Here is a 26417-nt window from a genome sequence, read left to right as displayed (position 1 = left end):
AGGCGCTGACGTGAGCCAATCAGGAGGGCCTCAGTTTTGTGCACGTTGAGCTGAAGAAAGTTTTCTCTCGTCCAGGACTCGATGACGGACAGACAGCTGTCAGGACATCGGGGGTCGTGGAGTTGAGGGTAGAGGAGGAAAGGTAGAGTTGGGTGTCATCCACATACATGTGGAAGTTAACCCCATGTTTGCGGATGATGTCACCACAGGGGGAGCATATAGAGGGTGAAGGGGAGGGGACCGAGGACAGAGTCCTGAGGGACACCGCACGAGACAGTGCGGGGGCCGGAGGAAAAGCCGTGTGTGGAAACAAAATGAAGACGGTGGGAGAGGTACGACCTAAACCACTCAAGGACAGGGCCTTGAAGGTTGAGGTGGGAGGACAAGCGGTGGAGGATAGCGTGGTCGACCGTATCGAATGCGGCCGATAGATCGAGGAGGACGAGGAGGCAGAGGGAGCCCTGGTCGCAGATGGTCAGGATGTCATTGGTGACCTTGACCAGGGTGGTTTCTGTGCTATGGGCAGCACGGAAACCCGACTGAAGGGGTTCGAATAATGAATGGGTGGAGAGGAAAGAGCGCAGCTGGGAGGCGACAACTCTTTCAAGGACCTTGGACAGGACGGGGAGGTTGGAGATGGGCCGGAGATTGATAGCTGCGACACATCAAGGGAGGGTTTTTTCAAAGTGGGAGTGATAATGGCAGTTTTTAGGGGAATGGGAACAGAGCCAGAGGAGAGGGACAGGTTGACGATGTCTGTGATATGTGGGGCAAGGAGGTGGAGCTGAGAGATAAGAAGTGGAGTGGGGTGGCGGGGGGTACGGAGGAGTCGGGATGTGGTAGAAAACAGAAGCCTGGGGTTGTTCTTCGCCTCCAGGATTATCCCGTCTTTGAGAGTGAAGTGAATTGACCATATATTTTGTTGGTGAAACACGGCAGCCAGTTGCGCACAATAGTGTTCCACAAACAGTTGAGGATTCATTGATCTAGAGCAGTGGTGGACAATCTGTGGCCCGTGGGCTGTCAAGAGGCAGTCCTCCCTAACATTTGCATGATTCTAGGTAAGTCTGTGTTTGATCGATTTGAATATTTCTTGATTGTTTTCTTGATTTGAATATTTCTTGATTTATAGTATTTATAGTTTCACCCACAAAATATACACTCAATTCACTTTAAAATATACACTGTAAAGCACTTTGACACGTCTCAGAGATGTGATAAGGCGCTATATCAAGTACAAGGATTATTATATAAATTCACAAATAGATAATCAAGAAAATATTGGCTGACTATAAAGGCTGGCCACCACAGATCTGGAGCAAACGTGAATCCCAGTGTCGAGCAGTGTTACCTAGACTTTGACTCTTTCCTGTTGCTTTATTTTCTGCTTATTTAACATCTTATTATATCAGCAGAAAGAGAGTAGACTGCAGTGAAAGGCTGTCCCATTGTATGGCAGCCATTTTGCAGAATTAGTGAATCCTGAGGAGTTTATCTACAATGAGAGTTTGGGTAGAGTTGGTTGATGATCTTTAAAGCTAAGGAGGTAAAAAGGTGATCTGATTGAGGTGTTTAAACAATGAAGGAAAATGGCAAGTTAGAGTGGGTGATTTACTATTGTAGAGCGATCTAAGGGAATAATTAAAATTAGAGCCAGTTCCACGTGAGATCAGAAAATATTTCTTCACACAGAGGGGGCTGAGAATGGAATAGAGAGATACTTCATTTTCTTTGGTCAGCCAGATTTAATGCCATTGCTATGTTAGCCAAGTGTAATGCCATTGCCATGTTCAAGATATCCAATATTATAATAATCCTTGCATTTGATATAATAATAATAATAATAATAATCCTTGCATTTGATATAGCGCCTTTTCACATCTTCGAGATTTCTCAAAGCACTTCACGGAATATACTGTAAAGTGAATTGACTGTATATTTTGTGGGCAAAACACGGCAGCCAATTGCACATAGCAATGTCCCACAAACAGTCATGGATAGAGTGACCAATTTATTAGTTTTTTTTGAAGGAATTATCACCCCTGGAAAGGCGATCCGCCAACTGACTTAACAACTCGGTTCCTACTTACTGCTAGGTAAACAGAGGCGTGTGGAGTAAGGAAACTTGCCCGATGTTTCGCCCTGCTGGGAATCAAACCCAGATCTCTCGCTTGCAAGGCGAGTACTCTAACCACTGAGCTACAGGACTCCACATATGTATGGCACCTACAGTTGGAAATTTTCCTGTATCTGGAATGGAATGCACCTTCTCCCTAGAGGGGCGCATCCTGCTTCTTATCTGATTACAGATAGCATTAAGTGCAGGTTGGCAAGAGCCAAGGCTTGGGGAACCCCAGAGAGGAGTTTAACCAATAAAACCGCATTGCTTGCCGATGAGAGTATTCTCTAGCAAATTTGCCCGCTGCTTGTCCAGCTACAACCATCCTACCCATTAGGCCTTTGGCTTGCAGGGTTAGCAGCTGCTAAGTGGTAAGAATTCTGCTCCCACTGACCAGTCAGCTGCTTCAAGTCCTGGAGATGAATCAGACTGGCTGGTCTGTCAGTGCCCCGGAGTACTGCGGACCTGCCTGACTCAGGAACTAATCTACCGAGAATGCCGCAGAGGATTGATTCGATTCCGACATTCCGTAAGGAGAATGGAGAAAAGGCAGAGAAATGGGATTAAAAGATCTGCCACGATGGAGTAAAATGGCAGAACAGCTTCATAATAATCCTTACAATCGATATAGCGCCTTATCACGTTGGAAGGACGTCTTAAAACACTTCACAGCATTTACTGTGAAATGGAGTGGTTGTACGTGTAGGCAAACTCAGCAGCACAGCAATGCCCCTCAAACCGCTATGAAACAATTGACCAATTTTTTGGGGGGGAATTGTTGGCCAGGTCGGCGGGAGAAACTCCCTTCTCTTCCCCACAGCACCATGGAATCTTTAATCTCCCAGAACAGACAGACAGCACCTCGGTTTAACATCTCATCCAAATCACAACACCTCTGACAATACAAGACAGACACTCCAGCCCTTCATTGCAGTGTCATCTTAAGCACTAGACTACAAGATAGCCACAGAGGATTGACTTGATCCTGCGTGTGTCATCTTATGCTGTGTGGGTTCCTAGGAGTCTCTAGGTGACAAATCAAAAGAGAGAGAACCTCCGCTTGATTTCCCCTTTCCTAGCCTAAGGGATGGCACTGTTTTGTTCCTTAATTTTTGTTGCGGCTAGGGCCAGCCTCAGTGAAGAACCTGCGACTTTCCTGAACTGTAAGATTTATTTGTTTTTATTTTATTTATTTATTTATTTATTTGTTGTCTTTCATGTGCAACTGCTGAAGCCGCCACAAGCTTCAGAATTAGCCCGTCCTTTACCACACTGAGGATGTTGGAGTCCTGTAGCTTAATGGTTACAGCACTTGCCTTGCAAGTGAGAGGACCTGGGTTCGATTCCTAGGCAGAGCAAAACGTTTATCTGAAAGCATTTCGGCCAGAACATAGGAAGAAACTCTGTTCCCTTTATTAATAGTATGATGGGATCTTTAACATCAATCTGAAAAATAGATAGGTAGAATTTTATTTATAATAACCCTTGCATTTGATATAGCGCCTTATCACGTCTTTGAGATGTCTCAAGACGCTTCATAGAATATACTGTAATTGACTGTATATTTTGTGGGAAAATTGCGGCAACCAATTGCACACAGCAGTGCCCACAAACAGTCATAGATTGAACCAATTTTTTTTTAAGGAATTTTTACCCCCAGAAAAGCGATCGTTGAATCGACTGACAACCGGGTTCTTATTTGCTGCTCGGTAAATAGGCGTGTGGAGTATGGAAACTTGCCCAACATTTCCCACTGCCGGGAATCGAACCCAGGTGTCTCGCTTGAGAGGCGAGTACTCTAACCACTGAGCTGTAGGACTCCACACTTTTGGCTCAACATCTCATTTGAAGGATGGCACCTCCGACAATGCAGTGCTCCCCTAATACTGTGCTGCAAGCTGTGTGGGTTTAGCTGGTTAGCTATACCCCAATGCAAACTATGGGGTCTCCAAGCCTTTGCTCTTGCCAACCTGTGCCCAATACTTTGAGGAATTAGGTACCCAGGAAGCGTCCATTGCTGGTTGGTTACCCAAGCTAGTGGTCCCAACTTGGGATTTAATCATATATTCTTCTGACACAGACATAGGAGAAAGTGCCACCTAACAGCCGAGCTGACAGTCCAGTGTAGTGAGAATCAAAACTAAGAAAGAATTTGCATTTTTATATCATCTTACCACATCAAAAATGTTACTCAGTGACTCATCATTTGATAGACATCATTACTGCTCATCGTAACTGGCATCTGTCCTTGTTGGATTCTACAGTATTTGATTCTACAGGAAAGTCAGATTTAGCAGATTGTCAGGATTGTTATTTAGAAGCCTACTGAAATTAATCACAACTTTGTTTTTTTAACAAATGATTTGAAGATAAATGCTATTAATCTTCAATAAATATTGGAGCATATTGGTTAGAGTACTTGCCTCACAAGCGAGAGGACCTGGGTCCTTCGGTTCCTGGGCAGGGCGAAACGATAGGCAAGTTTCCTTACTCCACACACCTCTGTTTACCTAGCAGTAAGTAGGAACCCGCTTGTCAGTCGATTGGCGAATCACATTTAGGGCGTAATAATCCCTTTTAAAAACAATTTTTTTAAAAAACAGTAATAATTTGGTCACTCAATCCAGGATGTTTGTGGGTCACTGCTGCACGCAATCCGCTGCTGCATTTTGCCCATAAACTGTACAGTAAGTTCACTTTACAGTATATTTTGCGAAGGGATTTGAGACGTCTCAATGACGTGATATCAAATGCAAGGATTATTATTATACTAAAGTGTTTCAGAAGGAATTACCATCAAGTGCAGTTTATAGGCAAACACGACAGCCTGAAAGGGTGTCGGAAGCCGATTCGATAACAACTTTTAAGAGAGAAATAGATATTTATTTAGGGAGGACAAGTTTGCAGGGCCATGGGGAGAGAGTGATGGAGTGGGATTGATTTAGATAGCTCTTTTTAAAGAGCTGGCACAGACACGATGGGCCGAATGGCCCCTTCTGTGCTGTATAATTCTATGATTCATGAAATAGCTATTGAATGAATGACCTATTAATCTGTAAAGATTGTCAGTCAGGGATTTGGGAGAAACTCCCTTCTATTTTCCCAAAATGTTGCAGGATCTTTAATATTCACCCTTACAAACTGACAGAACATCTAATCTGACAGGCAGCACCTCCACCAATACAGCACTTCCTCAGTACTGGACTAGGGTGTCAGCCTGAACTGTGAGCTCAATGTCCCCGTAGGGGTTGAACCCACAATCTTCTGACCCAGAGGCAACAGTGTCAGCGACTGAGCAGTGCTTTCAAAGAGGAGGTGAGGTCAAAATTGGTGCATAAATCAGAAATATTTTTCACACTGACATCTCTCAGCAGTTAATGGTCAGGTAGAATCCAGTAGCATCCTGGTTAGTGAGAGCACTCGCCTCGCAACCCGACAACCTGGGTTCAATTCCTGGGTAGGGTGAAATGTCGGGCAAATTTCCTTACTCCACACAACTCTATTCACCTAGCAGAAAAATTGGAACTCGGTTGTTAGTTGATTGTTGGATTGCTTTTCCGGGAGTAGTAATCTCTTTAAAAAATATTTAAAAAAATAATAATTTGGTCATTCAATCCACAGCTGTTTGTTAGCGCACTGCTGTGCGCAATTGGCTGTCGCAATTCGCCCACAAAATATACAGTCAATTCACTTTACAGTAAATTCTGTGAAACACTTTGAGACGTCTAGAAGACTTGATCAGGTGCTTTATCAAATGCAAGGATTATTATTATCTTTTCTGCCAAAGGACACGTTTTCCCTAAATCAAACTTAACTGCTACCAATGGAGCAGAATTTAAAATCGTACCACAGAAAAGAGGTAGTTGAGGTTTCTTTCTTACCAGATGTTATTTACCATAGGAAGCTAACAGAGAAAAGAGGTACTGCAACTGAGAAGTGGAAAGGTATCAATCAAGCAAAGCGTTTATTAATCCTGGAAGTGTTGCATATAATCAGGAACTGAGCATTGAATCTAACTGAACATGATAGCAATTACAAAGACCTTGAGAGGACCCGGGTTCAATTCCCAGGCAGGACAAAACCTGAGGCAAGTTTCCATATTCCACAAACCTGTTTACCTAGCAGTAAGTAGGAACCCAGTTGTTAGTCAATTGACGGATCGCTTTGGCGGAAGAGTAATAATCCTTCCCCCCACACCCGTAAAATAAATAAATAATTTGTTCACTCAATCCACGACTGCTTGTGGGACACTGCTGTGTGCAATTGACTGCTGTGTTTCGCCCACAAAGTATACAGTCGCTACACTTTACAGTATATTCTTGAAAGACGTGATAGGCGCTATATCAAATGCAGGGATTATTATAATAAGATTTGACAACTATATACCAGAATATAGGCTGGAAAATCAGTTGAACAATAATTGCATTTGACATAGTGCTATAATGTCAAAACATCTTAATGTGTAATCATTCTGTGAACAACAAGATCCCCCACACAACCATGAAATGAATGACCAATTAACTTAGAGGATTATTGACTAGGAAAGGATGCAAAGAAGAGGAAATGATACAAATCACCACTGGAATATTTCCAAGACCTTCTGAGGATTTAGCAGAGGAAGTTAGGTATAACCAGATTGGCACAACTTGTAAGAAAAACAAGATTGTAAAATTAGGAGGTTTTAATTTGCATTAAGATTGGGGAAACAAAACCAGCACAAATAGAAAAGGATTTATCCAATGAGTTCAGGACAATTTTCCACAGCAATTAGTCTTAAACTTAAACTGTGGTGTCCTGCAGTTTCCTGTTGGTTCGGGCACTTGCCTCGCAAGCGAGAGGCCCTGATACCCATAACCTGGGTTCGATACTTGGGCAGGGTGAAACGTTAGGTAAGTTTCCTTACTCTTCACGCCTTTGGTTACCCAGCAATAAGTAGGAACCCGGTTGTTAGTCGATTGGCGGATCGTTTTTCCAGAGGTTATAATCCATTCAAAGAAAAATATTTTAAAAAATGATAATTTGGTCACTCAATCCACGACTGTTTGTGGGACACTGCTGTGCGCATTTGGCTGCCATGTTTCACCCACAAAATACAGAGTCAATTCGCCTTACAGTGATAACCACGATATCAAAAATGCAAGGATAATTATAGCATAATCTCACCAAACCCCATTTACCCCAGAAAAGAAATGAAGAGATTATAAATAAGAATAGTTGGGAGGAAATTATTACAAAAGGATTGTGATCAGGAGGTTCAGAGCTCTGCTCTCTGGTCAGGATTTTGAATGAACCCAATCTGAAGAGGTCCTTGTGATTGAAATCCCCGACTTTTCTCTAATACATCTCCAAATGTTGCATTTCTTTTCTTACACAATCATTGTGGTTCTGGGAAGGCTTAGGGGAGTTATCAAGCCCCCCTCCCCTTCCTGGGTTACGTATATGTACATTTCAAAAGAAGATGCTTTGTCCTAGCATTTTTTTCCTGTTACACAAATTCAAATCCAGCGCTGACCATAAGAAATGTGATTTCACCACCAAATATGTGGGTATGGAATGTAACGTTCTTTGCTTTACCTCCTGACCCGTAGTTTCAGCTGGTAGCGTTTTCCTCTCTCTCTCTCTCTCTCTCTCTCACTCTCATGAACTATTCATAAGTATGGCCTGAGGGGATCTCTCCATCCTGCTGTCTGCATTGCTGAAGATGTAATGGTTCCTCGTGGAGCGTGGCCTGGCTAACAGATTGCATTTTTTACATTCGTATGGCATTTTTTCCATGTTAATCAAGGTGAATAATGGTGCCTTGCAAAAACAGGAATCTTCTCCATAATACACATAGAAACAGAGACATGCTCAGCATGTCCATTCAGAAGGAGGCCATTCTGCCCATCGTGTCTGTGCCATTGTTAACAACTTTTCAAATCACTCTTCATTTCATTCCATCAGTCTCGCTGGATTCTCCCAGTGCTCTCTTTGCTGAAATTTGAGTTCATCACCTCCGGATTTCAAGACCGTCACACTCGTTTTCAAATCTCTTCATGCCTTGGCACTCCTTACCTCTCCAGCTTTCTTACTCCCCAACCCATTACCCGCTGCCTCCGCTCGTCTTGCTCCAGCTCCTGCATGTCCCTTGTGCCCTCCGTTCCACCATCGGTGGTCTCGCTTTCAGCCACTACGTCCTGAAACTCTGGAACACTCTTCCTCTATCCCTCCGAATTTCCCCCTCCTAAAGACCTTCCTCTTCGACAGTGCCTACAGTCACCTCCCCCTGGCTCGGCATCGTGCTCCGCCACTGTCAAGTGCTCTGGGACGCTACTCTGCGTGAGGGTCACCATATAAATGCAAGTTGTTATTGACCGATAGCTGCACCTCTATATTCCCAAACTGATCCAAACCTCTGCAGTCCAGATTCTGTCCTGCAACAGCTTGCTCAGGAAGCCCCCTGTTTTGCAGTGGTCATGATCCATATCCTGAATTTCAAATCCTTTCATGATCTCTTCCCTCCCTGCTTTCTCCTGCCTGTACCCTCTGTTTTTCTCACACTCGTCTACTGCACATTCCGCTTTCCATCACACTAACAGCGCTCCAAAATTCATTCACTATACCGCAGCTTGCTACAACTTTCTAAGTTCCTTTGCTTCGCTACTCTCTCTGCCTTTAAACCCTGTTTTAAAAAAAACCTCCATTCAGCCTTCCTCTCCTTCCTGCTCAGTTATTCCCATCATCATTGTGAAATACTTCAGTTATATTTGTATAACGCCTTTCACATCGGGAGGACATCCCAAGGCAGGAGTCAGGGATTTGTACCTGAGCTGGGGGTTGGGATCAGGAGGGGTGAAGGGCAGGGAGGGTAGGTGTAGGAGGGTGACTGAAGGTGCGGTTGAAGAGACATGCCTTAAAGGAGGTAAGTGAGGGCGGACAAGTTGATATGGCAGTTCCCCTAAGTAAGAGGTGCTGAATAAGTGTTGTGAAGTGCTTCAAAATATGTATCATACTTGAAAGACAATTTAGAAGTGCAAATTGTTGTTGATTCAAGCAGGAGTCCTAGAAGTGACAGGATTGTACACAAATCCATTCTACATTGAGAGCAGCGGGGCCCGGTGGGGTGGAGGTGGGGGAGGATCTGTACCAGGCACGAAGCCCAGGCACAGCATTGTAATAATAACAATAATAATAATCCTTGTATTTGATATAGCGCCTCATCACATCTTCAAGATGTCTCAAAGCGCTTCACAGAATATATTGTAAAGTGAGTGACTATATTTTGTGGGCAAAACAATTGCCAATTGCGCACAACAGTGTCCCACAAACAGTCGTGGATTGAGTGATCAAATAATTCTTATCTATATTTTTGGTGGAAATTATTACCGACGGAAAAGCGATCCGCCAGTCGACCTAGAAACTAGTTCCTACTTACTGCTACGTAAACGGCGTGTGGAGTAAGGAAACATGCCTAAGGTTTCGCCCTGCCCGGGAATCAAACCGGGCATCAAACCCAGGTTCTCTCGCTTGTGAAGCAGGAGTACTAACCAGTAGTGCAGTGTTCCATGCTGTGTTGTCTGACAAAGGGAGGAGAGTCATTATAAGGTGGTCCTGCAGATTTAAAGCGAGCTTTGTGTCTGTTGCACAGAGACAACAAGCAAAAGAACATGTCAATGGGGCCTGAGGAGGCTGTCTTTACTACAGCCTGGCGCCATGCCAGCTGCTTGTTGTTCCAGACAGCCAGGCTTTTCTGCAGAATGTACTTGGGCTGCAGTTGAAAGCGGCTGGGTGCAATTGTGAATGACTGTGGAGTGGAAGTGTACTCCGATACTTTAGCGGCAGTGACCTCCCTGCAGGACCAGGCTGCTTTCCTTCTCTGCCAAACAGTGGAGCACAGACTCCTGGAGCCTTTACTAAACCTGCTAGAATGGAGCTGTCTGCTTCCTGCAACATTGTCGCCCTCAGGGTTAGTGGAGCGTCTTTTGGGGGTGGGAGCGGTGAACTGTAGGAAATTGTGTAACTGTCCCAATGATATTTTATTGATAAGCTTGTCTTTTTTTTACTGCTCTCCTTTCCCCCACCCCCATCTCCATGTTGGTGTAAAGGTTAAGATTCCTTTAGGATTCCTGTAGCTTAGTGGATAGTGCACTCTCCTCGCAAGTGAGAGGACCTGGGTTCGATTTCTGGGCAGGGCAAAACGTTGGGCAAGTTTCCTTACTCCACATGCTTCTGTTTACCTAGCAGTAAGTAGGAACCCAGTTGTTAGTCAATTGACGGACCGCTTTTTTGGGGGTGATAATCCCTTAAAAAAAATCATTTGCTCACTCAATCCACAACTGTTTGTGGAACACTGCTCTACGCAATTGTATGTCAGGTTTCTCCCACAAAATATACAGTCACTACACTTTACAATATATTCTGTGAAGTGTTTTGAGACGTCTCGAAGACGTGATAATGCACTATATCAAATGCAAGGATTAGTATTGTAGTGGCGCTCATGGTTAGTGGGCCATGTTTTGGGAGGGGATTGAACTGTGGGATGTTCTGTGACTGTCTCAGTGTTATGTTATTGATAAGCTTGTCTTATCAAGTGTTCCCCCCACCCTCCATGTTTGCGCAAAGGTTAAGATTTCTTTAGAAGGAATCTAAATAATAATAATCCTTGTATTTGATATAGCACCTTATCAAGTCTTCGGGATTATTACCCCTGGAAACCAATCCGCCAATCGACTAACAACCGGGTTCCTACTTACTGCTAGGTGAACAGAGGTGTGTGCAGTGAGAAAACTTGCCCAACATTTCGCCCTGCCCGGGAATCGAACCCAGGGCCGCTCGCTTGCAGAGCGAGTGCTCTAATCACTATGCTGCAGGACTCCACAGGACTTGTGGATGAGTCATTGAACTAAAGCCTGTCTACCTGTTCAGGTGCAAGTTATCAGCTCCCGTGCCCCTTTTAGAGTAGAGAAGATAGCTTCTCCTGATGACCTGGTCAAGAATTCTCCCCATTAATTGTTTGTGTACTTCATGGCTGTTTACGGCATCTTGCTGTGTGAAAATAGGCTGCTGCGAGTGCATACAAGTACTTGACATTTTGGTGGTGTGGGTGCTGAAAAGGTTATTTATATCTTTTGTACATACTGTGTAGACAGGAAATAACAAAACAATTACAATACAATTTACATTTATATAAGATTCCCAATGTAATCGAGTGATCCCTGCTATAGCGGTAGAGATCCTGTAGCTTAGTGGTTAGAGCACTCCCCTCACAAGCGGGAGGACCTGGGTTAGGTTTTAGGGTGAAACATTGGGCAAGTTTCCTTCCTCCACACTCCTCTTTACCTACAACAAAACAACAACAAAATTAAATTGGTATAGCGCCTTTGTTGTCGGAGGATGTCTCAAGGCGTTGGACAATCAGTGTTTTGGACCCAAGCTCGGGATCGGGGAGGGGGCCAGGGTGAGAAGGAGGGTGACCGAGGGCACGGTCTAAGAGGAGGTTCTTGAGACGGGTCTTAAAGTAGGCAAGGAAGGGGGCGAGGCAGAGGGACTGCGGGATGGAGTTCCAGAGGGTGGGGACAGAGTGGCTGAAGGCCCACCAATGGTGGGGCGGCCCGGGACTGGGGACGAGGAGCCAGACAGAGCCTGCTGAGTTGGGGGAGTGGACAGGTTGATAAGGGGTTAGGAAGTCGCAGAGTTGGGAGGAAGCAAGGCCATGGAGGGCTTTGAAAGTGAGCGCCAGGATCTTGAACTGTATCATCTGTGTGATGGGAAGCCAGTGAAGTCAGGTGCGGGAATAGGGTTGCGGAGCTTGGTACGGGAGAGGACACGGACTGCAGAGTTCTGGATGATCTGCAGCTTATGGAGGGAGTTTGCATAGTCAAGCCTGGATGTTATGAGTGCGTGTATACACGCAGTGTGTCACATGTGTCAGATACTCTGCTGACCATCGCTCTCGCTCCCCCCCCCCCCCCCCCCCCCCCAATTTTTAAACATAACATGGATTTAAATTTCACCCTTTACGCGGGATAGTGTCCCAGAGCACTTAATTCCCTGCATTATCACCATACACCCTTTCAATATTTTACTTACCAAGTATCTGTGTCCTGCATTACTCTACGAAATGTTGAAGCGCCCATATTGTCGTGTTCCACACCTCCATCCAGTGAAAAAACTCAGTGGATAGAGCTGTCGGAGCTGTGGGTGGTTGGGAGGGAGGATGGTGCTAATGATTTCAAGCTGAGTTGTGTTGCTCACCAGGGAGCTTTCATGGAGTACCTATGACTTAGTATCCACTAAGTCTTGGCTCAAACCTGCGCTTGTCAAATGTTAAATGATTACCTAGTCATTGACGCACTAGGATACATATGTAATAATAATAATCCTTGCACTTGATATAGCGCCTTATCATGTCTTCAAGATGTCTCGGAGCGCTTCACAGAATATACTGTAAAGTGAATTGACAGTACATATTGTGGGCGAAACACGACGCTGTCTCACAAACAGTCGTGGATTGAGTGATCAAATTATTATTTTTTTTAGAACTCTGTTTGGTTTGGATACTCTTAAGCATGGTGATTGGTTTCTGTCAGACACCTGGCTGACCAAAACGTATAGATGAGTTAAATTTGTTTCCCATTGAACTTCACTTGTAGCTGAGCTGTGCATGTGAGTTCCTAATTATACCCACTGATATAGAGAAGAAGGACAAGGTCTAGATTTCCTCACCTTTAAATCCTCCACAGTCTTTCCCCATCGTACTTCTGCTACTTTCTTAAACCTTCCGCTTGGCAGGTACTAACTAGCCTGCTTCCATTACCCCATCCTGCCCGCCCCACCATTCATGGTTGGGCTTTCAGACTAACTGCCCCAGCTCTCTGGAACTCTATCATGCCATTGCTTCGCCTTGCCCCTTTCCTTGCCTCCTTTCAAGGTCCGTCTCAAGACCTTCCTCTTCTCAAAACCTCCACCTTCCTTAATCCCCACCCCTGGTGAATCCAGGGGTGCAAACCCTCTATATCCAGCTCCTTGGAACATCCTCCCTTCATGAAAGGCGCTGTGTAAATGCAATTTGTTCTTGTTGTAGATACGTCACCACGAAATAAACAGAATTGTCCTGTGCCCTTCTTGCATGCCACATTGCAGGGAGTAATATTTTACCATGTCTGGTGTATAAAGCAAAATACTTCATAATAAATAATAATCCTTGCATTTGATATTACGCCTCGTCACATTTTAAAGATGAGACAATCACGAGTGCTTTAACCACTAGGCCACAGGACTAAGCAATTTAACAGTAGAAAAACATCGTTCTCAGAAAAGAAGGTGAGGTCAAAGTTGGTGCATGGCCAGAAATTTTTGTCACACTTCTGACATCTCTCAACAGTTATTGGTCAGTTAATGAGGCAGTCAAGATATAGTAGATCTAGGATTCTCAGAAAAGCTGCAGAATCAGTCAACAAGCAAGTGAAAGTAAATGTAAGTTCAGTGTGGTTCCACCCAGGTTCTTTGAAGTAATCAATTAATAGAACACCCCAAAACAAAGCCATATCGAGCCTCTCAGCCTCTCGATCTGAGCACAACTTTATACCAAATAACTTTATACCAAATAACCAACAGACACTTTCAGCACAGGAGGAGGCTGTTTGGGCTGTCATAGCTGTGACTGGTACCCGTTTTTCTAATGAATTCCTCTTGTAATCCAACTTGTACAACATAACCCTAGTGGAGTCCTGTAGATTCCCAGCAGGATGAAACAGTGGGCAAGTTTCCTTACTCCGCACACCTGTTTACGTAGCAGTAAATAGGAACCAGTTAGTCGATTGGTGGATCTCTTTTCCGTGGATAATAATCCGATCAAAAAAAAAATTGCTTTTCAATCCATTACTGTTTGTGGGACATTGCTTTGCGCAACTGGCTGCCCCCTGGATCAGGGTCAGATTCCGCCACTGTCAAGCGCTCTGAGACGCTATCCTGCGTGGAGGGTGCTATATAAGTGCAAGTTGTTATTGATGTATCGCCCACAAAATATGCAGTCATTACACTTTACCGTATATTTGGTGAAGTGCTTTAAGACATTTCTCACTCTCACTCGTTTTGAAATCCCTTCCTGCCCTCGCACATCCCTACCTAGTCGATTTGCTTACCCCACACTCCGCCATCCACTGTCTCCGCTCCGCTGGCTCTAGCCTCGTCCCCTCCGCTCCATCATTGGTGGTCATGCCTTCAGTCACTACACCCCGAAACTCTGAAACTCTCTTCCTTAATTTTCCGCCTTGCCTCCTCCATCCCCACTTTCAAATCAGGCCTAAAGAGCTTCCTTTTTGATCGTGCTTATGGTCACCTCCCCGCTCCCTCCCCCTAGATCAGGGTCAGACTCCGCCACTGTCAAGCACTCCAGGTGAAGGGCGCTATATAAATGCAAGTTGTCGTTGTCGTCTCAACAATGCGATAAAGCGCTAAATCAAGTGCAAGGATTATAGCCCTTGTGTTTTTACTGCCCAGTTCCCCTTTGAATGATTCTATTGATTCATCCTCAGCAGCATCCAAATCCTACTAACCCTCTGAATGAAGAAACACCTTCTGACCTCTCTCCAACTGTCAAATGTGACAGCTGTATTTGTAGGCAAACACAACAGCACTTTGAACACAGGAAACTCCCATTAAACACCTAGGAAGTTAATCATCAATTAATCTGAAGATTGTTGGTCAGGACACTGGGAAAAAAACTTCCTTTTCCAATAGTGTCACTAATTCTTCAAAAATTTATCTGAAGGAACAGGTTTAATAATTATAATCCTTGCATTTAACCCCTGGCTCGGCCCCGGGATCCGTGATTGTGAAGCGCTCTGAGAGGCCGTCCGGCTTGGAGGGCGCTATATAAATCCAAGTTGTTGTTGCATTTGATATAGCGCCTTATCACATCTTTAAGACATCTCAAAGCTCTTTGCAGGATATATTGTATATTTGTGTGGGCAAAACATGGCAGCCAATTGTATACAGCAGTGTCCCAAAAAACAGTCATGGATTGAGTGACCCAATTATTATTTTGTTTAAATTTATTTTATTACTTTGAAGGGATTATTACACTCGGAAAAGCGATTTATCAATCGACTAACAACCTGGTTGAGACTTACTGCTAGGTAAACAGGGGCATGTGGAGTAAGGAAACTCGCTTAACAATATTGCTCTGCCTGGGAATTGAACCCAGGTCCTCTTGCTTTGCGAGGTGAGTGCTCTAACCACTAAGCTACAGGACTCCATCTGAAGGACAGAACCAACCCAGTGTTCTGTTGGAGTGTCAGCCTGGACTGTGAGCTCAGGTTCCAATGTAGGGCTTGCTACCAACTGAGTAAACCAGACACCTGGTACTTGTCTGGCTAAAACCGGTTGTGTTTTGGCTCACTGGGTTGAGGATATGTCTGCACCTCTCAAGTCTGGCTGATGAGCCAGACAAGCTGGTGTAAGCGAGCTTCACTGCACACACTTCGTTTGGGTGAGCAATGAAACGTGTCAGAAGCTCTCGTATTGAAGGCACTGCTGCAATGAACTTTTGCAGTATTGGCAGGTGTCTCTATGGGGAGCACTGTCTCGTCTGGGGCAGAAGGTCATGGGATTAAACATCACATTGGGTTCTTGATCTCACAGTCTAGGATGACGATCTAGTGCAGTATTGGGGCAATGCTACAAGGTCCCGTCTTGTTCTTTGGGTGGACATTAAATATCCCATGACACTATTGGAAAAAGAAAGAGTTTCTCCTGGTGTCCTTGCTGGCAATCTTCCAGGTCAGGGATGGCCAACCTGCAGTCCCATGCAGCCCGTGACTATTGTACATATTTGGCCCATTGACCACAAGTTGGCCATTCTTGCTCTAGATAAATTGGTCATCACTGTCTGCGGGTCTTTCTTGTGCACCAAATGCTGTTTGCCTACAAAAACAGAGTTACTGTGTAAAGAGCTTTGATGACATATCGACCTGTCCTCTCTCTGCGCTCAGCAGACTCCAGCCTGCTCCACGTCCCCCGCCCCACCATTGGTGGTTGGGCCTTCAGCCTCTAATAATAATAATAATAATTCTTGCACTTGATATAGCGCTTTTCACATCTTCTAGACGTCTCAAAGCGCTTCACAGAATGTAAAGTGAATTGACAGTATATTTGTGGGCGAAACGCGACAGCCAATTGCGCACAGCAATGTCCCACAAACAGTCGCGGATTGAAAATGACCAATTTATTATTTTTATTTGTTTTGTTTTATTTTATTATTAAGCGTGTGGAGTAAGGAAACTTGCCCAAGGTTTCGCCCTGTCTGGAATTGAACTCAGGTCTCTCGCTTGCAAAGCGAGTGCTCTAACCACTGAGCTACAGGACTCCACCCTTGGGAACTCCATTTCACAGTCCCTTCGCCTCGCTCCCTACCCTGCCTCCTTCAAAACACGTCTCAAGACCCTCCTTTTCGACCACACCTTGGGTCACCCTCCTACCCACGCCCTCCCTGTTCTCCACCCCTGCGGATCTCAACCCCCAGCGCGGGTGCGAATCCCTTACTATCCAGCACCTTGGGCCGTCCTTCCGACGTGAAAGGCGCTATACAAATGTCATTTGTTGTTGGTATTGAACCGTTTCAAAGGAAAAGGAGCTACAAAAAAGTTCTTCCTATTAGTTTCCAATATTTAAACCAGCTCAGCCACAAATCACATTAGAACTATAGTACCAACTGCTTGGAAGAATGCTTCAGAGCTAGAAACTCGTCAGTTTGGGTGTTGCAGTGTTGGATTGAGTTCTTTCCATCAGGGAAACATAATTTCAGTTTCTGCTGATAGACGCTCAAAACAGTGCGTCAATTTTCGAGAGATACTAAACGACAAAGGAGAAAAAGGCTGCAGCTTCAAGGGCACTGTCTGCATCAAACAAACATTTGGCAAAGTGGAGTCCTGTGCCTCCCAAGCGAGAGACCTGGGTTCGATTCCCGGACGGGGCGAAACCTTAGGCAAGTTTCCTTACTCTACACGCATCTGTTTACCTATTAGTAATTAGGAACCTGGTTGTTAGTTGATTGGCGGATCACTTTTCCCTTCCAAAATAAATAAATAATAATAATAATTTAGTCACTCAATCCACGACTCTTTGTGGGACACTGCTGCGCGCAAGTGGCTGCTGCATAAAATACAGTCCACAAAATATAGTCGATTCACTTTACAGTATATTCTGTGAGGCGCTTTGAGACGGCTCGAAGGCGTCATGAGGCGTAATAGCATAATAATCCCTCCAAAAAAAACAACAAAAAAATAATAAATCGGTCATTTCAATCCACGACTGTTTGTGGGGACGCTGCTGTGCGCAATTGGCTGCCGCGTTCGCCCCCAACTATACAGTCAATTCACTTTACAGTATATTCTGTGAAGCGCTTAGAGACGTCTAGAAGACGTGAAAAGCGCTATATCAAATGTAAGGATTATTATTATTATCGAATGCAAGGATTATTATTATTAGTCACTTACACCGTCGCCTCCTGGTCAGAAAATTGTGGGTTCCAGCCTTGCTGGGACATTGAGCTCACAGTCCAGGCTGACACCCTAGTACAGTATTGAGGGAGCAATGCATTGCTGGAGGTGCTGACTGTCAGATTAGATGTTCTGTCAGTTTGTTCAGGTGGATGTTAAAGATCCTGCAACATTTTTGGAAAAGAAGGGAATTTCTCCCAAGATCCTGACTGATAATTTTACAGATCAATAGGTCATTCATCCCACAGCTATTTGTGGGATCTTGCCTATAAACTACACTTGACAGTAATTGCCTGAGAAGCGCTTTAGGATGTTTCAATATTATAGGCAGTATATCAAATGCAACAACAACAAATTACATTTACAAAGCACCTTTTACCGGGTGTATGTCCCAAGGCACTGGACAGTCAGTGATTTGGACATAAGCAGGAAGTTGGAATCAGTAGGGGTGGAGGCAGGGAGGGTAGGAGTAGGAGGGTGACCAAAAGTCCGGTCGGAGAGCAGGGCCTTGAAGGAGGCAAGGGAGGGAGTGAGGCGAAGGGACTGTAGGATGGAGTTGCGAGAGGTGGAAGCAGAGTGGCTGAAGGTCCTACCCGCTGATGGTGTGGAGAGCAACGTGGGGGCCGGAACCTACTGAGCAGAGGATGATGATCATTATTAACTGCACTGGGAATGACATTGCTGTTGTTATCAGAAAATAACCCCCCCCCTCCCACCCAACAGATTCCAATAACACAAGCACGCGTCTCTGGCTGTGTCTGGAACTGACTGGCACTGTGAGGTCTGACTGTCTGGTGGCTGAATGGGGGCCACACACCATCTGAATTCTTTCTGTCATTGCGCATTAGCATTGCTTGGCCTCTTTCTTTCTGTCGGAGCAGGGTGGCGTTAGCCAACACAATAAGAGTTTTATAAATGCCAAAATGTTTGTACGTTGGACTGGGATGGTCATTTGTTGCTGTGGCTGCATTTCTGTGCTGAATACTGGAGGCCGAGGTTGCTGTTGGCATTGAGAGAACGAGTTAACCCTATCTCCATGGGGCAGCCTACTCTGGTTGGGAACACTCTCGGCTCTGCATCTGAAGTCCTGTAGCTTAGTGGTTAGAGCGCTCACCTCGCAAGTGGGAGACCTGGGATCGAATCCTAGCAGTGTGAAATGTTGGGCAAGTTTCATTACTCCACATGCCTGTTTTCCTAGCAGTATGTAGGACTCTTAATTGTCAATCGATTGGCGGATCGCATTTCCGGGGGTAATAATCCTTCAAAAATTTTAAAAAATAATAATAATAATTTGGTTACTCAATCCACCTCTGTTTGTGGTACACTACTGTGCAATTGGCTGCCGCATTTCGCCCACAAGATATACAGTCATTTCACTTTACAATATGTTCTGTGAAGCGCTTTGAGACGTCTCAAAGACATGATAAGATGCTATATCAAATTATTATTATTATAAGATTTGGGGTTCAAGTCCCACATCAGGAATTGAGAGTTCAAAGTGTCGGCTGAAACTTCAGTACAGCAGTGGGGGATCTCTACAATGTCATAACAACAATAGCTTGCACCCCTCACATGGTAATGTCCCAGAGCTCTTAACAGTGACGGAGCCTGATGCTGAGTCGGGAGACAGGCGAAGTTACCGTAGGCATGGTCGAAGAGGAGGGTCATCTGAAGATGGAGAAGGATGGGGCAAGGCGGAGGGATAGGGGAAGAGTGTTCCAGAATTTCGGGGCGTAGTGGCTGAAAGCGCTGCCACCGATGGTGGAACGGGGGGCACGAGGGATATGCAAGAGTGGAGTCCTGTAGCTCAGTGGTTAGAGCACTCGCTTTGCAAGTGAGAGACCTGAGTTCAATTCCAGGCAGAGGGCGAAACCTCGGGCAAGTTTCCTTACTCCACACAGAGCCTAATAATAATCCCTCCAAAACCAAAAACAATAATAAATTGGTCATTTTCAATCTACGACTGTTTGTGGGACATTGCTGTGCGCAATTGGCTGCCGCGTTCGTCCACAAATATACAGTCAATTCACTTTACAGTGTGTTCTGTGAAGCGCTTTGGGACGTCCTCCCGACGTGAAAAGCGCTATATCAAATGCGAGGATTAATTATTATTATTATTAAGAGGCGAGAACCAGTCGATCGGAGGGAGTGGGTAGTGGGTTGATCCAGTGGAAAAGGAAATTTCTCCTGATGTCCAGATCAACAATCCTCCATTGATTCATGACTGTTTGTGGAGCTTCGATCGTTGTATTAATAATGGCTGCCACTTTTGCCTACAAATACAGTCATAGACAGCATTTCCTTGTGAAGCACTTTGGCATCATTGACATTATAGGGATTGTATTGAGGATTATTATTATTATAGAATTTAACTCCTCAGAGATTGAGTTAACTGTATCCCAATGGAATAATACGATCAGTAAACAATTATGAAAGGGCTTCTGTTTTCTGACTAACAACCCCTGGAGCTAATGACTTTGGCCGGGCGCTTTTGGCTGGGCTGCAAATAACAGAGCGGGAGCCAAGTTCTAAAATAATGTTGGAGCCTGGCCACACGGAATTTCACAGGCTACTCCGAGTCAAGAGTCCGTGGCAACTGAGAGTATTTTTGGGCAGCGACTCAAAAATGTAGGCACGTTGGCAACCGAAACATTACTGCTTGATTTCCGGTATTCTGCACCACACCAGGAGTGTTGGTGTCTCATAGGAACAGGAGGAGGCCATTCAGCCCCTCAAGCCTATTCCACTATTCTAATAGATCATAGCTGATCTGTACCTCAACTCCAATTATCCGCCCTTGCCCCATATCCCTTGATACCCTAACAAACATCTATTCACCTCAGTCTTGAAAATGTGAATGGATTCAGCTTCCACAGCCTTTTGGGGGAGAGAGTTCCAGATTTCTACCACCCTTAGGGTGAAAAACTGCCTCCTGATTTCACTCCCCACCCCATACTAACAGCACCCCCAGGCTTGTTTCTAATGAAAGGAACGGGTGTGGGAAGTTGCAGGAGAATTTCAAGGTGACTTTAACAAAGGAAGAAGAAACAAATTACATATTTATAACACCTTTCACTTTGAAAAATGTCTCTCACGTGACATGATAAGGCTATAAATGAAACGCAAGGATTATTTTTGTATTATAATTATTGTCAAGGGAGGTGACTGTATGTTTGTTAGCAAACATGGCAGCCATTTTGCACACACCAAAGTCCCACATACAGCCATGAACTGAATAATCAACTTTTTCTTCTTTTTTCCAATAGTGTTGTGGGATCTTTAACAACAACAACTTGTATTTATATAGGGCCTTCATGTGGGCTAGTGTCTCAGAGCACTTTAACAGTGGCAGAGCTTGATACCGAGCCGGGGAGGGAGGTTACCGTAGGCATGGTTGAAGAGGAAAGTCTTCAGGTGTAATCGGAACTCAGGCAAAGAGGAGGCAAGGTGAAGGGATTGAGACACAGAGTTCCTTAGTTTCGGGGAGTAGTGGCTGAAAACATGGCTGCAATGGTGGAGTGGAGGGGACGAGGGATGTCCAGGAGGCTGCAGCCAGAAGAGCAAAGGGACTAGATGTGGGGTAGGCAGACAGCTAGAGATTGTAACTATTGCCATTAATAATAATAATAACCCTTGCATTTGATTTTGGACCTTCTCACATCTTTGAGGCATCTCAAAGCGTGTCACAGAATATGCTGTAAAGTGAATTGACTGTATATTTCGTGGGCAAAACGCGGCAGTCAATTAAGCATAGCACTTCTGGATTGAGTGGCTAAATTATTATTAGTTTTTTTTAAGGGATTATTACAACCGGAAAAGTGATCAATCAACTAACAACAACAACAACTTGCACTTATATGACGCTCTTCACGCCGGGCGGCATCTCAGAGCTTAACAATGGCGGAGCCCGAGGCCGAGCCAGGGGATGGGGGAAGGTGACCGTAGACGCGGTCGAAGGGCAAAGTTTTCAGGCGCGACCTGACGATGGGGAAGGAGGGAGCGAGGCCAAGGGGTTCAATGAGGGAGTTCCAAAGTTTCGGGGAATAGTGGCTGAAGGCAGGGGCGCCAATGGTGGAGCGGAGGATTCAGGGGACACGGAGGAGGCCGGACCCAGTAGAGCGGAGTAAGTGGGTACTGCTGTGGGGAGAGAGGAGGTTAGAGAGAGGGGTGCCAAGGAATGGAGTGATTTAAACATTAGTGGATTCCTACTGACTGCTGGTAAACAGAGGCGTGAGGAATAAGGAAACTGGCCCAACGTTTTGCCCTGCCCGGGAATCGAACCCAGGTCCTCTTGCTTGCGGGGCAAGTGTTGTAACCACTGAGCTACAGGACTCCACAAATGCCCTCGAGAAGCAAAATTGTTGAATGTAGCTTCAACGCAATGCTTTCTCGCCAGCAGCAAAAATTCGCTGCTGCTTTCACCTACAATGTACATAATCACTACGCATTGCAGTAAATTCTGCGAAGCATTTTTTGATGTTCGTCTGATGTAATAAAAGTCCTGTGCCTTGGTGGGGCGTCCTCCCGACGTGAAAGGCGCTCTATAAATGCAATCTTGTTGTTGTTGTAGAGCAGTCGCCTCGCAAGCGGGAAGACCTGGGTTTGATTCCCGGGCAACTTTCCTTACTCCACACGCATCTGTTTACCTATCAATAAGTAGGAACCCGGTTTTTAGTCAATTGGCAGATTGGCAGATTGTAATCCCTTCAAAATTTAAAAAAAATATTTCGGTCACTCAATCCACGACTGTTTGTGGGACACTGCTGTGTGTAATTTGCTGTCTCGTATCGCCCACAAAGTATAGTCAATTCACTTTACAGTATATCCTGTAAAGCCCTTTGAGACATCTCGAAGACATAATAAGGCGCACTATCAAATGCAAGGATCGTTATATGTTTTGCACTGTGCTGGTTCCTGATTTACTACTACTACTACTACTAGAAGATGCTACACTGTAACTGGCCACTAGGTGGTGTGGAGTCCTGTAGCTCAGTGGTTAGAGCACTCGCTTTGCAAGTGAGAGACCCGAGTTCAATCCCCGGGGGGTCAGTCAGGGGGAAACCTTGGGCAAGTTTCCTTACTCCACACACAGCCTAATAATAATCCCTCCAAAAACCAAAAACAATAATAAATTGGTCATTTTCAATCTACGACTGTTTGTGGGACATTGCTGTGCGCAATTGGCTGCCGCGTTCGCCCACAAATATACAGTCAATTCACTTTACAGTGTGTTCTGTGAAGCGCTTTGGGACGTCCTCCTGACGTAAAAAGCGCTATATCAAATGCAAGGATTATTATTATTATTACACTGTAACCGGAGCAATTGGTACAACATTCATCTCTATTTACACAATACTTTTCGCATTTAAAGAACTCCTCGAAGGGAATCACAAAGCTGACTGAGCCCAGGCTGGGGGGGAGGAGCTCAGGAAGGGCGGAGAGGGAAGATGACCGAAAGCGCAATTGAAGAGACGTATTTTAACAACAACCGCAACTTGCTATATAGCGCCCCTCACACAGGGTAGCATCCCAGAGCTTGACAGTGATGGAGCACGATGCCGAGCCGGGGGGAGGTGACCGTAGGCACGGTCGAAGAGGAAGGTCTTCAGGCATGATTTGAAGTTGGGAAGGAGGGGGCAAGGTGGGGGGATAGAGGAAGAGTGTTCCAGAGTTTCAGGACGTAGTGGCTGAAAGCGTGGCTACCTATGTTGGAACGGAGAGCACAGGGGACATGCAGGATTCCGGATCAGTCGAGTGGAGGTAGTGGGTACCGCCGCCCGCATTCTCACCCGCACCAAACTCCATACCCCGATTACTCCACTCCTTGCCAAACTCCACTGGTTCCCTGTCACAGAGCAGATCGACTTCAAGATCCTCACCCTAGTGCTTAAACCCTCCATTCCTTTCCCCCACCTCTCTAACCTCCTCTCTCCGCACAGGACTACCGGCTGCCTCTTCTCTGCTGGCTCCGGCCTCCTCCTTTCCCTCGAATCCTCCACTCCGCCATCGGCGGCCGCGCCTTCGTGAGCGAAACACGGCAGTCAGTTGTGTACATTGGTGTCCCACAAACAGTATAATTCATTCATTCATTACAATGTGGTCACTTAATTAAGTGACCTACTATCGGTGGTCGGGCCTTCAGCCTCCTCTACTCTCAACTCCACGACCCCCGATGTCCTGACAGCTGCCTGTCCGACATCGAGTCCTGGACGAGAGACAACTTTCTTCAGCTCAACGTGCGAAAAACCGAGGCCCTCCTGATTGGCTCACGTCAGCGCCTCCGCACCTCAGGCGCCGACACCATCAGCATCCAAGGCTGCACTCTCCACCTCTCAAAGCCATCAGGAACCTCGGCGTTTTGTTCGACCCTGAGCTGTCCTTTCTCCCTCACATCCGCACCACAACTGGCACCGCCTTCCATCACCTCCGAAATATCGCCAGACTACGGCACTACCTCACCCTCACGCTGCTGAAACCCTGGTTCACGCCTTTGTCACCTCAAGGCTGGACTATGGAAACTCTCTCCTCGCCGGCCTCCGCCACCTCCTCCACAAGCTGCAGGTCATTCAGAACTCTGCAGCTCGTGTACTGTCCCGCACCAGGCTTCGGGACCACATCACTCCCACCCTCGCTCGCCTCCACTGGCTCCCCATCCCCCAGAGGATTGATTTCCAGATCCTCATCCTCACCTACAAGGCCATTCACGGCCTTGCTCCCTCCTACCTCTCCAACCTACTATCCCCCTACCTACCTGCCCGTACCCTCCGTTCCTCTGGCTCCGGTCTGCTCCACGTCCCCCGCCCCAACCGCCCTACCATCGGTGGTCGGGCCTTCAGCCTCTCAGCCCCAGGCTCTGGAACTCCATCCCCAGTGCCTTCGCCTTGCTTCCTCCCTTTCCTCCTTCAAGGCCGGTCTCAAAACCTTTCTCTTTGACCGTGCATTCAGCTCCCCTCTCGACTCTCTTCCTCCTTCTCGCTCCCTCCCTCCCCTCACCCTGACCATTTCCCCCCTCCTCTCTCCCTCCCTTCCCCCCTCTCACCCTGACCATTTCCCCCCTCCTCGCTCCCTCCCTTCCTCCCTCACCCTGACCATTTCCCCCTCCTCTCTCCTCCTTCCTCCCTCACCTTGACCATTTCCCCCTCCTCGCTCCCTCCCTTCCCTCCCCTCACCCTGACCATTTCCCCCTGCTCGGGTCATGACCCAACTGTGCAGCGCCTTGGGACGTCCTCCTGACGTGAAAGGCGCTCTATAAATGGAATCTTGTTGTTGTTGTTGTTGTTAATTATAATTTGGTCACTTAATTAACTAATTAATTATTATGTGACCAAATTATAATTTTTCGTTTTTGAAGGGATTATTACTCCCAAAAAAGTGATCCGTCAATCGACTAACAACTGGGTTCCTACTGACTGCTGGTAAACAGCGGTGTGTGAGGCAAGGAAACTTGCCCGAAGCTCACCCCCTGCCCGGGAATCAAACTCAGGTCCTCTCGCTTGCGAGGCGAGGGCTCTAACCACTGAGCTACAGGTCTCCACAAAACTCGATAAAACTTATTGCAGGGTAGTTTCTCAAGCTCGTGCTCTGCATTTACATATACATGATGCACAGACTATAAATAGTTTTAAGTTGCTGACTGACACAGGGAACTGAATATGTTGGTCCTTTCGGGCTGGGCGTGGGATCAAGCTCATGCTTCCCCAAGCTCCTATGTGCTTTTACCAGAAGCTTCAGTAGCAAGCTACTGCGTGTTCATAGGACATGAGGGAAAGCATTCTGGAGTTCCCTCACTCCCCACTACTCACTCCTGTACATTCTTGGCTGGTTATAGTGTAGCACTTCCTAGTGGCTGGATTCAATGTACAGTGGAGTCCTGTAGCTTAATGGTTAGAGCACTCGCCTTGCAAGCGAGAGGACCCAGGTTGGAAAACGTGGGATGAAACCTCAGGCAAGTTTCCTTACTTGTTTCCTTACTCCTCTGTTTACCTAGCAGTAATTATGAACCCGTTTTTTAGCCGATTGGCAGATCACTTTTACAGGGGTAATAACTCAATATACGAGTTACCCATTTATTGCCCCATATTCCATTTAATATTTTCTATTTTCAAATGTTTTGTCTTATTTCCCGTTTGTTGTAGAACCTGAGGACAACCTGCGCGAGATCCTGCAGAATGTGGCCAAGCCCCAGGGGGTATCTAACATGCGGAAGCTGGGTCACCTGAACAACTTTGTCAAGGTACTTGCCAGAGACTTGCCCTGATGTCAGCATCTTCCAGTGGCCATTTACACCTCCAACAGGCATTACCGAGGAGAATGGCCATCAATGTGATCTTCAGTTGATGAGCTATGAGGAATGATTAGATGCGCTGACCAACAGCTCAAGTGATATTAAATCTGACAGATTATCAATCACTGTATTATCCATCCTTATGGCTCACCCCTTTTACAGACAAAGGCAAAATGGTGGTTCAGCTTTCAGCTGTGTTGCCTCTCTCTCTCTCTCTCCCTCTGGAACTTACTTCCAGACCCTACCTCTTGAACCTATACATTTAGTTACCTCTCTCCTACCCCTGTTTTCCCCTCCCCCAACTTTCCTCAGGGATCCTCTTTGGAGTCCTGTAGCTTAGTGGTTAGAGTACTCGCCTTGCAAGTGAGACACCTGGGTTCAACTCCAGGCAGGGCAAAACCTTGGGCAAGTTTCCTTACTTCACACGGCTGATAATAATCCCTCCAAAACAATAATAAATTGGTCATTTACAATCCACGACTGTTTGTGGGACGCTGCTGTGCACAATTGGCTGCCGCGTTTCGCCCACAAATAT

General features: G+C 45.9%; 1 protein-coding gene across 1 annotated transcript in view; it reads left to right on the top strand.

The window, feature by feature from the left end:
- LOC103190028 (rapamycin-insensitive companion of mTOR) overlaps positions 1 to 26417 on the top strand; it is an 82505-nt gene that overhangs the window by 3844 nt on the left and 52244 nt on the right. The window contains exon 3 of the mRNA XM_042336190.1: positions 25734 to 25831. Coding sequence (XP_042192124.1) covers positions 25734 to 25831 — 98 coding nt within the window. The remainder of the gene's footprint in view (positions 1 to 25733; positions 25832 to 26417) is intronic.

The sequence above is a fragment of the Callorhinchus milii genome, unplaced genomic scaffold (genome assembly GCF_018977255.1).
Source record: "Callorhinchus milii isolate IMCB2004 unplaced genomic scaffold, IMCB_Cmil_1.0 Scaffold1, whole genome shotgun sequence".
Lineage (NCBI taxonomy): Eukaryota > Metazoa > Chordata > Chondrichthyes > Chimaeriformes > Callorhinchidae > Callorhinchus > Callorhinchus milii.
Note: the sequence above shows the minus strand (reverse complement) of the source record. Positions and strands in the feature narration are given on the sequence as shown.